Source organism: Cryptomeria japonica, chromosome 8 (assembly GCF_030272615.1).
Source record: "Cryptomeria japonica chromosome 8, Sugi_1.0, whole genome shotgun sequence".
Classification (NCBI taxonomy): domain Eukaryota; kingdom Viridiplantae; phylum Streptophyta; class Pinopsida; order Cupressales; family Cupressaceae; genus Cryptomeria; species Cryptomeria japonica.
Window position 1 is genome coordinate 539,272,807 of NC_081412.1, and position 17,813 is coordinate 539,290,619.

At 32.8% G+C, this 17,813-nt stretch overlaps 2 protein-coding genes across 2 annotated transcripts; both read left to right on the forward strand.

The window, feature by feature from the left end:
• The first annotated feature begins 11,283 nt into the window (after positions 1-11,283).
• LOC131027654 (uncharacterized) lies at positions 11,284-12,720 on the forward strand. The gene is made up of 5 exons (XM_059209761.1): positions 11,284-11,606; positions 11,691-11,840; positions 11,923-12,218; positions 12,313-12,470; positions 12,588-12,720. Exons 1-5 carry the CDS (start codon positions 11,310-11,312, stop codon positions 12,650-12,652), a joined length of 966 nt encoding a protein of 321 aa, XP_059065744.1. The 5' UTR covers positions 11,284-11,309; the 3' UTR covers positions 12,653-12,720.
• Positions 12,660-15,165, forward strand: LOC131051819 (uncharacterized). The gene is made up of 3 exons (XM_059209760.1): positions 12,660-13,592; positions 13,672-13,959; positions 14,060-15,165. The coding sequence occupies exons 1-3, from the start codon at positions 12,795-12,797 to the stop codon at positions 15,011-15,013; spliced, it is 2,040 nt and encodes a 679-aa protein (XP_059065743.1). The 5' UTR covers positions 12,660-12,794; the 3' UTR covers positions 15,014-15,165.
• The last annotated feature ends 2,648 nt before the right edge of the window (positions 15,166-17,813 follow it).

A 17,813-nucleotide genomic window follows, 5' to 3' on the forward strand; every position in this document is an offset into this window, starting at 1 on the left:
CATCCAAAGTAGTTGAGTATAGCAAGATATAGCAGCAATGTATTCTCCTTTTACTGTAGAAAGAGAAACATAATCTTGTTTTTTTCTTTTCCATACCACATGACAATCAACAAGGCAAAATGCAACACCACTTGTGCTTTTCCTGTAATCTAGACAACCAACCCAATCAGCATCAGTAAAAGCCATTAAAGTAAAATTGTCACTTCTAGGATACCAAAGACCAAAATCAAGATTACTCTTAATATACTCAAATATTCTTTGAACAACTATAAGATGTGACTATTTAGGAGTATATTGGAATCTAGAAACCATACAAACTGCCTGCATTAAATTAGGTCTTGATGCATTCAAGTTAAACAAACTACCTATCATAGACCTATATTTAGTTTTAACAACTTTAGAAAGTTTATAGCTAGTTACCATAGGAGTGCTTACTATACGACAATCAACCATCTGAAATATTTTTAACATTTCCTTTGCATTTTTTGTTTGCGATAAAAATATTTCATTTTCAAGTTGAGAAACTTGAAAGCCAAGAAAGAATGTTAGTTCACCTAGCATTGACATTTCAAATTATGATTCCATAATCTTTAAGAAACTTTTAGTTAAAGCATCATTATTGCAACCAAAGACAATATCATAAACATAAAATTTAACAACCAAGATATCATTACCTTCTCTTTTGATATAAAGATCATTGTCTACAACACGTCTTCTGAAACCATTTGCTGACAAATGTGAATCCAGCCTTAAGTACCAAGCTCTTGTAGCTTGTTTTAGACCGTATAAGGCCTTTTTCAACCTATAAAAATGATTAGGTTTATCTTGTGCAAAAAAACCTTTAGGATATTCCACATAAACTTCCTCATCAAGGTAACCATTTAAGAAAGTAGTTTTGACATCCATTCAATAAACTTTAAAGTTTTTAAAACATGAATATGCCAAAAATACTCTGATGGATTCAATTCTAGCAATAGGTGCATAACTTTCAAACTCAGAAACTAAACAAAAATGTTATGCCATTTGAGCTTGTTCCTCAGGTTTAACTTTCCTTCTAATTAATTTTTTTGCATCTTTATCCCCAATAATCAGTTTTAGAGGATGAATCTTGATAACAATCCTGGACGGTGTATTTAGAGGTGTTACTACTTTAGAGCTTGATGCATTCTCCTATTGAGCATTATCTACTTCAACAGATTCAGGAGACCTGTCAAATTCTAATGTAGGCTCCTCCTCAACATCCTGCACATGATCATCAAATAGAAGTAACTTTTCATCAAATGTGACATTTATAGATTCAACAATCTTATTTAGCCTTTTATTGAAACATTTATAGGCCTTACTATGTGTAGAGTATCCAAAAAAGATACCTTCATTTGATTTAGATTGAAAGCTGCCATGATTTTTGTCATCCTTTTTTATAAAACATTTACAATTAAAAAATTTATAATATTTAATAGTAGCTAAATGGCCATACCATAGCTCATATGGAGTGAAATTGGATTTCACTCTTATCTACACCCTATTCAAAATATAAATAGTTATATGAACATCTTCATTCCAGAATCTATCAGGAAATTTGGCTTCATCTAGCACTGTTCTTGTTATTTCTTCCATTGTTCTATTTTTCCTTTCGATAATGTTGTTTTGTTGAGGTGTCCTAGCAGCAACATACTGCCTTTGTATGCCATGTTGTTCACAATAATCAATAAATTCTTGTGAGGTAAACTCGCCTCCTTTATCTAATCTCAAACATTTGAGTTTGAAATCTGATTCTTTCTCAACTATTTTACGAAAGATTTTAAATCCTTCAAAGGCCTCTAACTTCTGTTTGAGAAAAGTTACCCAAACCATTGTAGTGTAGCCATCAACAAACAACATGAAGTACTTCTCATGATTTGTTGACCTTGGCCTAGTAGGACCACATAAATCAGTGTGTACAATTTGCAAAGGTGTATTTGAGGAATTTTCCTAAGATTTGAAACTTACCTTTGTTTGTTTCCCTTTTATACAACCTTTGCAAACAACATTTTCTGGTTTGCTTTGCCCAAGCAAACCTCTCACATTCTGATTTTTATTGACTCTAACTAGATTATCAAAGTTTATATGCACTAAATGTTTGTACCATAACCAGTTTTTTTCAAATTGACCCATAAGGCACATTCCTTCATTTCTTTCAAGATTTGAAGAGTCAAGGAGATTATAGATATTGCCATGTGTTCTTAAACCCGTTGCAATTGTTTTACCATATTTATTCTTGATTGCACAACCTTTTGAATTGAATGAAACATCGTAGCCACTATCACAAATTTGACTGACACTTAAGAGATTGTGTTTAGGACCTTCTACATAATACACATCATGAATAGGTGTATCATCATTTAGAAGTAGGAAGCCTTTACCTTTTATCTGTATTCCTAATTTATCACCAAACTTCAGAAAACCACCAACATAATCTTCAAGTTTTGAAAACTTGTCTTTATATCTTGTCATGTGGTTGGAACAACCACTATCCACCACTATCCACCACTCACAATGCCTTCTTATTGGAGAGAAAGGAACTTTTCATAAGCATGGATTTTTCTATGCTTGGAACAAGCTTGGGTCTCCAAATCTTCTTTGTAGCTTGGTTATTTTGTTTGCATTGTTTGTATGTATGGCCAATAGTATTGCAATTAAAACATCTGATTGTGTTTGGAAAGCCAAAGAATTATTTGTGACCAAATCTTGGTGTTTTAGGCATCATAAATCTACAAGTACTCACTTTGTGTCCAAATTTATTGCAAAAGAAGCAATAGCCATTGAAAAAGGAGTTAAACCTGAAATTGTTTTGTTTATACTCAAATGACTTCTTCTTACTATCTATCTTGATATTCTGATTTAAAGTTTTTGAACACCCACTAGTGTCATTATGTTTCTTTTGTTTCCCAAGAATATTATTCAAATGAATAGTTCTTTCATGCTCTACAACTTTCTTTGTGACAGAGATAACTTATTGTTTAAGAGCTTGAATCTCTTTTTCTTTATCATCAATAACTGATTTGAGATTATCCACAACTCTTTCAGAGTCATCTAGTTCAACTTGTAAAGATGTAATCAACTTGTTTCGACTTTGCTCTTGAGAAGCGATGTGTTTCTTAAGTTTTTTGATTTCTTGAAGGGCGCAAAGTAGTTCACCCTCAAGGTTTATTTCACAATTGTCTAGATCGGATTGGACTATCTATTTGATTGTTTGAAGTATTATGAACATTAAGTTCAGTCGTAAATAAAGTTTCATCTTCATCACCTAAGGAATCATTAGATTCAACATCTTAGCCTTCTTTGCTAAATAGACTCTTTTTTTTTTTCAGTTATTGAAGTTAAACTTCTTTTTAGGGATAAAAGACTTTTTCTTATAATGCTTTTCAAATTTATCATCATCATTGTTATGATCAACAAAAGGACAATGGGCTGCAAAATGACCATCCTTACCACAATTAAAGCATTTAAGTGGCAGTTTTCCTTTGTATTTATTTTTTCATTTTATCACAAGAAGTGCCTCTAGTGAATCAAACAATTTTGATTAAGTCTCTGAGTCCTCTTTCTTTTCTATCTTAAAAGCGGTCTCTTTCGATGTTGAACCAGTGTTGTCAATTTTGCTTGTTCTCATTTCAAAAGCAGCTAATGTTCCTTGAAGATCATCTAAGGTAAGCTTGTTAAAGTTTTTCTTTTCTTCAAGGGCTGAAACCCTGGTTTCATATTTAGGCAGTAAGGTTCCAATGGCCTTCTTAACAACTGTGAACTCATCCACTTCTTCACCTAAACCTCTCATACCATTAACAACTTCATCTATTCTCAAGAAATATTCAACAACTTTTTCATCATCTTTCATTTTCATTTCCTCAAACTAAGTTTTGAGGGTAAGAATCTTTGATTGTTTAACCTTGTCATTTACCTGATAGATATTTTCAAGTTTTTCCTAGATTTCATAAGCATATTTACCATGGCAAGTCTATTTTCTATGAGCCTTCATTGAGGCAATTTAGTTCATGGTATTTTTCTCTAATTTTAAGGTGATTTGATGAATTTTTTGGGCTACTTGCAGATCAAATTTCCAATAAAAATCTATAATTGCTATTCCCATTTGATTGGTGAAAGACATTAATATATTTCTTAAAGGCATTTTAGAGACTTTAAGGAATTGTTGAAGGTGAATAAAAATTTACAACACTTGACATGTGCTTGATTTTTTCATCTTCAAAAGCTATTCTTTGGCAGACATCACTTAGTTAGTAGGACTTCTCTTTCTAGTGCCACTTCTGTTGGAGATTGTAGAAATTCAATCCTCATAGGTGTGGGTCTTTCTGGTGGTATACCAAGTAGGTCTTCATGGTATCTATAAATTTGATTCAAATATATTATGACATATGGCTACAAGTGATTTGTCAGTATATAAGAAAATAAGGGTTGATCAAATAAATGCTTTGGAAAATGAAAATTTATTACAAGTTACTTTTGAGAACTATGTAATTACTACACAAATATGAATTATATTCAAGGTTTTAGATATAAATTTTAACCTAAATGTTATATTTGCTAGATTTGGTGCTTCTTCTTTAGTTTTTTTAGATAATTAGAATTTGTTTTGTTTGATGCAATATTTAGGAACATTTATTTGAGATGTTTTGAAAGAGAGTAATCTTTTGCCCAAACCTCTTAACTACCGATTTAATCAGTTTTAAAAAGATAAATATAATAGAAAATTATGTAGATAATTCTCTAGTTTTGGATACTAACAATGATTCAATAATAAATACTTTGATTATTAGAATAAATATTTATTAAATAATTGATTTTTTAAATAAATTAAAATTAATTCTTAAATACAATTCAAAAGTACTATTGAAACATTAAAATGAATACAACCGAAAAGCGTTAATCAACCCCATGTTAGGAAGTTAAAAAATTCGGAATAATGCCTGTACAAATTATAAATCCAAATCTATAAAGCAAAAGATACTTTATAGACAGCCTTTGATCTAAATCTATATCTATATCTATATCTATAAATCTAAATCTAAATCGTGACCGAACCTAAAGCAAGAATAAATTTAGACGGTCTTTGATCGAAAAAGCTCGTGTCTGGATTCTTTGATTCCCTTAAATACGATATGGAATGACTGGCAGATGGGTATGATTTGTCTTTTGCGTGCAAGGGGTTTCGATTCTAATTCTAATTCTAATTTCACTGCCTAACGTACATCAATGATTAAAGAAAGATACTCATGGGAGATAACTTTGTGAGAAAGATGAATGAAACCACAGCGAAGGATCGAGAGCCATATATATCTTCTAAACTGGATAAAATATGCGTGGAGGAAACGCAGACATTTTTAAAATGTTGGGTCTTGGATTGAGAAATTTTGTGTACCTTGGATTCTTTGCTTCACAAAATAAAGTTTTCTTGAATATGATATAAAATGACAAGCACATGAATATATATGAAATTTTGTGTACCTTGGATTCTTCTCCATGGCAGTGGTGCCGATTCTATTTCTACTTTTCTAGTTTAATGTGCATCAATGATTAAAGCAAGATAATGGGAATTAACTTTGTGAAAAAGATGAATTGAAGCACACGGAAGGAACAAGAGTCATGTATATCTTCTAAACTGAATAAAATAGGCTGGCGTGAAGGAAGTGCAGATATTCCTTATAAAATTAGACATTGTTTGCTTTTGTGCATCTGTAGGCACCCACAATTCCTCAATACACAGCGAGTTGAAGGAGAATTTCGTATATAAGGGATTTTATTCTCTCTCCAATAATATTATTTAAAGCTGGTTAAGAATAATGCAATACATTGGAGCTCAGAAGGAAAAGAAGTAAATAGTTGATAATGAGATTAAAAAGCAAACGCAGTAGATTCTCTTCTGTCCCTCCATTATTTGCTTGCTAAAATAAGCTTCTTTTTATGATATGATATGAGATGACAAGCAGATGACTATGGTTCTTCTTTTGCGTGGGACTGGGAAGCGGTGCCAATTCCTTGATTAAAGAAAAATGATAAGGAATAACTTTCTAGAAAAGATTAATAGAAAAAAGCCCACGAGTGAAAACAATTGTGTGAATGAAAGGCAGACATACACAGCTGTTAGTTTGTATTATACTGGTCATTGGCTATTACTAATATTCTGCGAGCTTTTATTATGCTTGATACAATAAAACACTAGATTTACCATACGAACGTGCTTACTGTGCAGGTACAAAAGTCAGTTTCATTTCAAAGAAAGGTGGAATCAACTCTTGTGAAAAGATGAATGGAAGCAGACTGAAGGAATGCGAATCTTACAAATCTTCTAATCTGACGTGGGATGCCAATCAATTTGTGTAGAATAAGTGCAGCCATCCTAAAATTCTTGAGTTTACACCAGACAGGGTCACCAAAAGGCACTGCTACTTGAGATATTGCATCAGTAGAGCCACAGGATTCATCAATACTTAGCTAGTGTAAAAATATTTTAATAGATTTTGAAACTAAATATGTTCCAAGGGATCAACTCTTATTGAATATAAAAATCTGATAGTTTAAAAATAGTAGATATATGATTTAGAAATGTTTAAAAAAAATTGGATTTAGAATTGTTTAATTGTTTATGTCTCTATAATACAAATATATTGTTTGATTGATACGATTATGTATACATATGTTTACATGTCATTAAAAAACATCTTTAGATTCTATTATTATTATTTAATGTCATTCTCATAAAATTAACAGTTTGAATTATTTTAAGGAATATTTAAAAAACGAAGGCATATAATGCATCATAATTTATTAATATCAATAATTATTTTGCAGCTCTTTCATTTTTAAAGTTGAGTTGCGAATTTCATTACAATAAAGCAAATTGAGAAATGATGTAATTTATTTAATAGATATATATCACATTTATTTTGAGCCTATAGAACCCAAGACTTTATAGGTCCCACAACATTCATATGAAGCAATTATTACAATTTCCAATAGTAATATGAAGACTATTCTCACGCTTCCAAAGGGTCTCAAAAATAAGACGTCTTGTATTTGGTAGGAATGTACAAATACAAAAGTTAAGAAAGGGGCTAAAAACAGTTTTAGAAGAAGAAAAAGAAGAGAGAAAAGTAAAGAAATCAGACCAAAAAGATACAAGACCCCCTTGCTCAAAACATCAGTGACAGAAGCCAAAGATGGAGGAAGGAAGAAATGAACAAGAAAAAAGATTTCAAGGTTAGGATATTAGAGATAATGAGCTCATCTATTTTAACTACCACATCACTATAGAAAGAAAATTTAGAAATTAAAGATTCTAGGATGGGAATAAAAAGTACAAAATAATTCAAAAAGTAAAAGGGAAGAAAATTAAGATAGATGATTTGTAATTTCATAGAAGGAAAACAAAATAGAAGTCCCACAAAAATTGCCTTCAAATATTGTCAAACTTCCATGTTTAACACATATTCAATAGAATGCCACAATTTGAGAAAATGTCCTAATTTTGCTCTAAGTCAAAGAAATAAGGAGCTAAGCATTCGGCTTCTAAACAACCTAAAGGAAATAGAGTCTACCTCTTCTAATAAGAGGTGACCTAAATTTCTCTTTATTTATTGTTTGTATGGAAGAAATATGTTTGTAAATGATGTCCAAATATTCTTGTATCCTATAAATATCTCAACCTACATTTTACAATATATATCTATATTTAATCATGTAAACCAATTTAATTTTTTTCTTTACAATCCATGGACAATGTCAAATGTTCTAATACGATAAATCGCAAAAGGGACCAAAATCGTATATAACAACCAATAGGTGACATAGGGACCCCAACAACAACTAGAAGATCACAATGACCTTCTAGGTAAAGAGCAACAAAGAACACCAAATCCACTACAATAGGACAACCCTGATCTACAAGTAAGCATAAATATCCACTAGAAATAATAGCCTCCTCTAAAGCACAAACCACCAAGATCTGCTCCAAATGAAGACACACTCTAGAGGAATTCTCCAAAACTAGAGTATTCGAAACCATGAAAATACAAATGATCGCAAAAGAAGAGGAAGAAGAAAACCTACGAGAAAAAACAACAACCACAAAAATAAAATAAAATCCCTTACCCTTACCAAGACTTGAGACACACAACAACCCAAAAGTTGCACCAAGAAGCAGAGAAACCACCCATAGATTCAAAACAGGGCTCGACACACCAAGAGAATTAGCCAAGAGTTGCAAAGCCAAGAGGAACAAGGAAAAAAACTATAACCCACCAAGCGTGAGATTCCAAATAGGAGAAATGATGGAAGGGTAAAAAACTAGAATGTTGCAACAAGGAGGTGCATGTAAGATGATTTAAAATAGGGAAAAACCAAAGACCAAACATAATCCCACAAGAGTAGATTCATCCACCAAATTTCCACAAGAAAACAAGTCCAAAACATGTAGTATAGGGCGATCACCGCCATTCTCTTCATCAACATCTTCCTCATAAGCCTCATCTACAACTTCTCCTCCTCCTAAAACTCTATCAATGGACTTCTCATACCTGCTTCCGCTCATCTCATATTTTTCTTAACTTTTATTTTTGTGTTATTGGATAATTTCAAATGTTAAATGAAGATGGTTATGTCTTTTTCATTGTAACTTTTTAGTAGATTATGCAAATTATCACTAGAAATAGTCAAAGAGAATACTATTCCTTTAATGGACTATCTCAATCATAAATGTTTTCATATCCATTATATGAGATGTGAAACATTTAAATATAATTAAATATCAAATATAAATGATGGATACATATGGCATTCATTTTTAGGGTATAGAGCCCAAGAATTCATAGGTCACTCAACATTCATATGAAATAAATATTACAATTTTCGATAGTGGAAAGACTATTCTCACACTTTGAAAATAAATCACAACTAAGAGGTTTTATAGCTAGTAGCAATTTACAAATAAAAAGATTAAGAAAGAAGCTACAAAGAAGTTTTAAAAGAAAAAGAAGAGAGAAAAGTTAAAAAATCAAGTAAAAAAGATGCAAGATACCCTTTCTTAAAACATCATTGACATGAGTGAAGCATAGAAGAAAAAAATGATCAAGATAAAATAGAGAAATTTTACGACATTAGAAAGAATGGGTTCATCCATTGTAATCGCATTACTATAGCAAGAAAAGTTTGAGATTAAGGACTCTAGGATGAGACTAAATTGTGTAAAAGAATTGAAAAACTAAACTCAATGATACAAATTAAAAGGGAATAAAATGAAGAGAGATGACTTGTACTATCATAGAAAAGAAACAAAATAGGAATCCCACAAGATTCACTAGTACAACCACATACCGTGCAATGCATTTTGATCATAATAAGTGTACAATATTAAGTCTAGCAACATGTCTCGCACCTTGAAAAGATGTAATAACAAATGTTGCAACATATTATATTTAAAATGCAATATCGAATGCAATATGGACATAGTATATCACATGTCAAAAAATATATGAGATTGAAGATATAGAGAAGAAATAGAGATATGTAACAAATTATGTATAAACACTCAAATGTATTTAACACAACTTAAAGCTATATAAAAAGGTTCAAGATGATCTTTTTTAGGTCAAGCATGTAATAAAGAAAGAAGTATAAGGTGAATCTATGAGCTTGATTTGTCTCCTTATTTAAAAATTTAACATTTTTATTGTTTAAATAATTCAAATTCATATTTAATTATCAAATTTATATGTAAATCAAATTAATTTTTCTATCTAAACATTAACAATAGACTTCTATTTCAACTAAATAGAGAAAAAAAGAAAAATTAACAATCTTGAGGTCCTCGCCAAAGCAGGTTCTAAAGCTTCAAGCTAGGCAATGGACGATGAGCATCAAAGGGTTTGAGTGGTAGCAAATGAATTAGTAGAGAAGCTTGAGAAGTGGGAAGACATGGAAGAGGAATTGAAGGGGCTTTGTGATAAGATGGACCAGAAGGAGGATAGAAAGGAGATGATGAAGAAAATTGAGGTTCTATAGGACAACCAAGCAACCCTAAAACAAAAAGTGGATGAAATTATAGCATGGAACAACAAAATGTCAAAGAAGAATTATGGCTATACAAGCCATTTAGGAAGAAATTGACAAGAGGCAAGCTAAAAGTAAATGTCACTTGGATTCTTCCCCTACTACTGGAATAGAATCATTGGTGTCAAGGGTAGAAGCTACGGGTCAGAGTCTCCTACTATTCCTTTAGGTAAAAGTTTGAACATGAGGCTCTCCTTCTCTGACAACATGAAAGCGATGCCCAAGATTAGAAAATTGAGAAGCCCCCCAACAGGTAGATCATCAATTCATGTACTTGGTGCTAGTGTGACTGTATGTTTTTTGTTTTATTTGTCTACTCTAGTCTAACCTAGTCTCATCTTTTGACTTTGTGGTGTTTGGTTCTAAGTGTTAGATGGGTTTTGTTCTTTATAGTTGGCCCTCTGATTTGGGGCTCTCCCTTCTTGTAAGACCTTGGGTTTTATTCACTTTTGCAGCTGTGTAATGGTTTGGGCCTCTCCTGATTTAATCTAATAAGAACAATAGATTTTTATTTTAATTATTATTTCTAAGTATGTTGATATTCAAAATTTATTTAAATTAATTGTTATATTAGTTAATTATTTACATGTATGTTCAAATATTTTTTATGAGATTTGACTTAGTTAGATGGTTTCTTGATTTGACACTGTTAAATTTTTTTCCAATGTTTTGATCAGGTTCCATAATCCATTATCACTTTTCCTTTTTCTAATTCTCATCCTAATAATCATCATAGAACATAATCCAAAATATGATTAAATTTTAAATTCAAAAAATCATCTAATTAAACTATCATGAACTTGGAAACTTCATGCATTTAATTTAGTACATTTATTTTTCATAATGAATGAAACTTAGAATCTTCAACGCTTCGTGTTTCTTAATCTTGTGCAATTTTTATGGCTTTCACAGAAGATATTTTTATTTTTGGGAATATTTTCTTTCTTTTTAATTCGTTATGCCTACGAAGGCTTATCCGTTATGCTTATTACAGCTCTGAAGGGTTGCGCCAAATTTTCTTTAGACAGCTGTTAAGACATTCCTCAACTCTGAATTAAAAAAGACGAAGAATAACTTCATCCAGAGGAAAGAACATGTAAGTAGACAAAGTAAAACATATACGATCTTGAGAGACAGCCAGCCTATGAAGCACACAATTCTCGCTGTCCGAACTTGCGAAACATTTTATCTCATCTCGCTTGCATGTGCCTATCATGGGCTGCCTTGAGTCCAAGCCCAAGGAAACTAAGCATTCCCCGCCACCGGCGCCTCTGCCCGCGCCTCCCCCGGCGCCCCCGTCTCGGCCCTCTCCCCCGCAGACGCCCTCGTCTCTGCCCCCTCCAATGCCTGTGTCCCCGCCCCCGTCTCTGCCCTCTCCTCCAACTGCGCCTCCTCCTCTCACGCCTACGTTGGAAAACTGTACCGATCTTTTTCGAAAGATCGATAATGCAGGCGACATTGATTATTTGATCGATCTCATCGACAAGCTGTTGGAGTCTCTTCTAAACAGGGTTAGTATGAGAGTCAGCTTCAAGTTTAAGCATAATAAACGTTCATATTGTTTGCGTTTCTCATTATCGTTTTTGTAAATGCAGTCAAAACAAGAAAAGACGTTACAGAGAAGCATTAGTTCAGAAAATTACTCCGATACACTCAAGGATAGAGCGAAATCAGTATGGGCCTCTTTTCTCCAAAGTGGGTCTCTATTCCTTGAATTTGTGAATAAGCATATTAAGGTGGAGAAGGTAATTTTAATTTTTTTCAGACTTAAACAACATGTTGAAATTATTAACATGGAGTTGGAATTAACGGTGATCGTGTTTACAGGGAGACGAAGGAAACAGACAAGCTGTCGTACAAATATTGGAAAAGGTGGCGAAGGTGCATTGGATAGTTGGAGGGTTATCGGTGTTAGCCTTCTTACTAGATCAAATGGGTCAAATCTCTGAAAACCGCTGTGAATGCATAGAACTTTTAAAACAAATCAGTAAGCTTGCTGGACATATAAGAAGGTTGACGTATGATATGCCACAAGAATATAAGATATTGAATGAAGCGACTGTTTTGATTGTTCAAGGATCAATGATGTGCGCTTCTCAATTGAAGTCTAAAACATTTTTCGGGTAAAATAGTTATATATTTGACTTTATTTTCAACTCTATTAATGTTATCGTCACTCATCCATGGTTATTCTGACTGAGATTGTCTGTATTACAGGTTTTTGAAGGCTTACGTGGACTCGAAAAGCTTGAGCGCTCTACAACAGAAAATAGATCAAGTGTATCGGGATTTTACATTGAGAGTAGCAATAGAAATACGTCATAGCCAGCCAGTTGACTTCCCTGCATGGAGGCCTATTTATCCAGATTATGCAGGTAAATATATCTAAACCCTCTTTATCTAAAAATTTCAACTTTATTTACATGTCGAGTTCGCATCACTATTTACATAGATTGTTGTTAGCGTGATAATCTCGTGTGGGTGATCCACAGTTGGCATCGAAGGGCAGAAGAAACAAGTAATGAAGTTGTTGGAAATGGAAACACGAAATAAGTAGTCAGTGGCTGTAGTTATATGGATTTGGGGGTATAGGAAAGACCACCCTCGCCACTGCGCTTATTGCCGACTTAGATCTTACAGATTACAACTATTCGGCAGTTCAACTCCAAGAAGACCAATCCAGGAACGACATCAAATGTATGCAGCAGCAAATATTGAAAGATGCCTTCCCAGAATATACTTATGACAGGAATGTAACATTGAGAAACAGTGCGGAGGGTCGGGATCATCTCTCCAGTGCTTTCCAAGCACAAAGAAATAAGCCAGTATTTCTGTTTATCGACAATGCCCTTCGCGCAGAGGACCTGCAAGAGCTTTTCCCAAAACGCTTAACAGGCCTTCCAAAGCGGAGCAGAATAGTGATCACAACTCGAAATTTGGGTGTGACGGATATGGTCAGAGAATCCGGCCTTGTGCGTCGTGAGCATAGTGTGGGTACTCTACCCGACCAAGAGGCCATCAAAATTTTGCTCAGAGATTCCAATCACGATATTACCAAAGACGACACGCAAAAAACTCTGAAGATTTGTGCTGGAATTCCCTTAGTATTAGAAATTGTTGCTGCTCGTTTGCGTAAGCAGAACTACAAGGTAGACAGATGTACGCAGATATTTGAAGCCTTGGAGAGTGGAAAAGATGTCGTCGAAGAAAACCTGAGCCAACGTCTTGTCCATTCTGTGTATGGTGGGCTGGAAGCGTCTACACAAGAAGCATTTTTAGATATTTGCTGCTTCTTTGTTAGCTGGAGTCGCCACGATGTGGAGTGCATTGTTGGAGCCGAGGAGGTCACACATCTGGAAGAAGCGGCTTTGTTTAAGACGTCCGTCAAAGGCAATGTGATTGTCCATGATATCATCCGAGCAAAAGGGCTTAGTATGTCTGAGTCCAACAGATTTACAGATATGCATTCCTGGTTCGATGTTGTAAATGAGAATCAGGTATGCGTTTGCATTTGTATACTAAGACAGAGTAGAAATGTAATGAGCGGTATTAATGAAATATGTCATGTTTTAGCAGGGCCTCGATCAAATCAAAGGAGTTTGGCTTAGCAGGGAGGAGACTGAAGCTGCGTATGAAATTGATGAAAATCACATTCTTTCAATGAAAAAATCGTTAAGAGTTCTGGCTCTGGGGAACAAAATAAATGTATCACGATCAGGCCAAAAGACACCCAAATTTAAAGAACTGAGATTTCTCCGATTAGATGGCGACATCTCTGGCCTATGGCCAATGAATTTGGAATCTCTTGAACGACTAGCTGTGTTCCATGGCCCTGTCTTTAAGGATGGTGTGACTCTGTATCGGGCAAGTTCTTCCTCATTTCATTTAATTTTTTTTTTTTGTTTAAATTTTTCTTTAGATTTGCAAACAATTTCCTGACAATGAAATCACAATATGGATGCAGTTACCCAAGAAGCTACGGGTTATGAAAGCCACTGCACAGTTTGCGGAATCTGCAAATTTGCAAGAGTCCAAGCCTGTCAATGTCGCAAAAAATTCTTCCTTGGAAGAATTGGATTTAAAAGAATTGAAAAGTCTCCTGAAACTACCCGAAAAGCTAGATCATTTAACTGGCCTCAAGCATTTGATATTAGATGAATGGGATAAAGTGGAGGAGCTGTCTGAGCAGGTATGTGAACTGTGCTCATTATGTAAATTGAGCATCTATGGTGGCCTTTCTTTGAAGAATCTGCCAAAGGAGTTTGGCAAATTAAGTTGTTTAGAAGAGTTGATCTTAACAAGTTGCAAGCAACTCGAAGAGTTGCCTTCAACTTTTGGAGAGCTGAGTTCTCTAAAACATTTGAATCTAGCATTGTGTGTTAAGTTAAAAGAACTACCATCAAACTTTGGGAAATTAAGCTCTTTGCAGATTTTAAATTTAGAAAGCTGCTGGAAATTGGAAGCCTTGCCTTCTAGCTTTGTGCAACTATCTCAGTTAAAGAAGTTGAACCTGCGGTCAGATAATCTTAAAGAATTGCCTTCTGGCTTTGGGAAACTTAGCTCTTTAGCAGAGCTGAGGTGTAACTGTCTGGAACTGAAGGAATTGCCTGTTAGCTTTAGGCAGCTTATTTCTTTAACACAGTTAGATTTAAGTTGTTGCATGAATTTGAAAACATTGCCCTCCAGCGTGGGAGAACTTAGGTCACTACGAGATATGAATTTATCATCTTGCTATAAGCTAGAGGAATTGCCTTCCAACACTGGGGAACTTCCATGTTTAACACTACTAGATTTAAGACAATGTCACAGTTTGAGAGAATGTCCTATTTCTGCTCTCAGACAAAGAAATCAGGGGTTAACCATTTGGCTTCCGGACCACCTAAAGGACAGGGAGTCCACGTCTTCGGATCAGAGGTGACCTAATGTTCTCTTTATTTATTCTCTGTACGGCTGAAAAAAATTAGTAAATGATGTCGAAATGTGTCTGTGGCAGAAATATCTCAGCTTGTATATTTAAAATATATTTCTACATTTAATCAGTCAAGTGATATTGATGTTTTTTCCTTGCAATCCGCCGACGATGCCAAATGTTTAAAGAAGACGGTTGTCTTTTCGTTGTAACTCTTCAATACATTATACAAATTATCACTGGATAAATTCAAGGACAACTGCCATTCCTTTGATGGAGTAATACAATCATAAATGTTTTCGATCCATTATACTTATATGAAATATTTAAATAGAATTTAATTATATAATTTTTATGTTGAATTTATTGATCTTATTTTATGAATGGTGATAAAAAATAATAGTTATGTATCTGACTAATATTTATATGATTGAAGAATGTTTGAATTTTTTTATTTTTTTAACATAATTGCATGTTAGAATTAAAAAATTACATCACATATTAGGGTTGTTAATATTTGTTAAAGTTTGAGGAAAGATTAGTGTTAATGTAAGAAATTTTGTGGTATATCTAGAATGGTAGTTATAATATTGAAAATTGTGTATCCTCATTCTCTCAATTAATTTTTAGATTTGATATTATGACATTATTTTTATAATTAATGTACAAATTACATATGTTAGTGTAGAAGTTGACAATTAGCATAAACTTAACTTCGTTATATTTGCATTCATCTTCAAAAATTAATTCATTCTACTATTCCTAATTCTATCTCTCATTCTATTCTTTCTTTCTTTTAATTGGACCAAATATATAGTCATAGAATTAAACTTTTAAAGCTTAAACTTGCTAATTTCAAATTTAAATTTAATGGATTGCTCGTGTATTAAGATGTTATCATTAAGAATAAATTCCAATTCATTTAAAATAATCTGGACATTAAGAATTGTTGCTTCCATGTCACAATTTTTAATTGGTGACTTAGTAATAGAGGATTAGTCAAGGGAAAATCATCTTTCAACCACAGACACACATTTTTAGATGTAAATTGAAGATACCAAGGTGATAAGGCTATACATCTGCACAACATAATTTAAAGATGCACACATAAGTTGACATCCATAAATGTGTTCAAAATAATATTTATATAATTAAATTAAGGGAATCAAACTTTCATAAAAGAAATTAAAATTAAAATAATATTAACTCAACATATATTTTTTGAATAATTTAACAAATGAAATTTTAACACCTAACACAAAATTATCTATATTAAATTTGAAATTAAATATTAGTCCTAAATCTTAAATATAAAAATATTATTTATTTTCATGTAAATTATCACATTAATAAATTTTTTGTATTGAACCATGGAGAATTAAGTTGAATAATATAAACAAATATTTTCATCTAAATGATTGCTCCATTCAAATTAAATTTTTTAATAAGAAGAGATAATAAATTAAATAGGAATAAAATATCTCGCAAACAAGAGCTAAGATATTTCTTAGAAAATGTGGTACAACAGTTTGCAATAAAGATATTATTTTAAGATAAAAATTTAGAGTGTGATATCTTGCTTTCCATTAAAAAAAAGAAAAGCATTTCCAAGAAAAATTTTGTGTGCCTCTAATTCTCAAAAAAAAAATTGACAGCAAATGATTAAAAAGAATAAAAATCTTACCAAATTTCGTGAAATGTATCCCTATGGAGTTTAATAATACAACATGTATAGATGCTATTTTATTTTAAATGGTATGTTATGATCAACACTAACCACGGTGTTAAAAAGAATGTCGAAATGTGTATTTTACCCCAAGGATAAACAATAACCTCTTGAGTATTGTTCCAAAGATGTCACAAAGTCATTATGGACAAAACAAAGCATGTCATCTTTGATAAGAATAGGATAAATAATATGGTACTAGTAGTCGTAATGACAAAGGATTTGATTCCTTTTAAGATACAAATTATTTTACCAACCTAGTTTGTAGCTACATCTTCCAAGCATGAGAAATATATAGAAATGTACATCAACAATCATCCTTGAATACTGTTATTCAAGATGCATATAATCTTTGGCATCTAAAGGATGGATATTTAGGTTATCTGGGAGTGAGTCTTTTGTCTAAATAAGTTATATTTTGGGATTTACCAACCATAGTGGTGGATGTGAAGCTTGAATTTTAGGCAAGAAACATAGGCATCCATTTCAATTTGGGAGTTCTAGATGGCTAATATAATGAATATAGATTTAAATGGCCATATACAAACCTTGAGAGTAGGAAAGAGTAAATATTTTGTGGCCTTCATTTATGATTATAATTGAAAGACATGGGTCTTCTTCCTGAAGAACAAGTTTAAATATTTTAATAATTTTAAGATATTTAAGGCCTAGGTTGAGAAGAAAAATGTGTTACAAAAGTTCTCAGGTTCGATAAAGAGGGAGAGTATAGCTCCAATGAATTTTAGAATTTTAATAGAAATCTTGACATAGAGGAGTTAGCCACCATCTATACCCTATTAAAATAGAGTGGTTGAGAGGAATAATAGGACCATTATGGAGATGGAGAGATTCATGCTAAAAGAAAAGGGTCTCTCAAATGAATATTGAGGTGAAGTTGTTTCAAAAACAATGTATTAGATAAATAAAAATCCAATAAAGGTTGTCTATCATAGGATTTCACAAGAGGCATGGATAAAGTGTAAATGGACCCTAAAGCACTTGAAAGCATTTGTGTGTGTGGTGTATGTGTTTGTGAAAAAGGAAAAGAGAGAAAATTTTGATGAAAAAGGTGAAAGTATTATC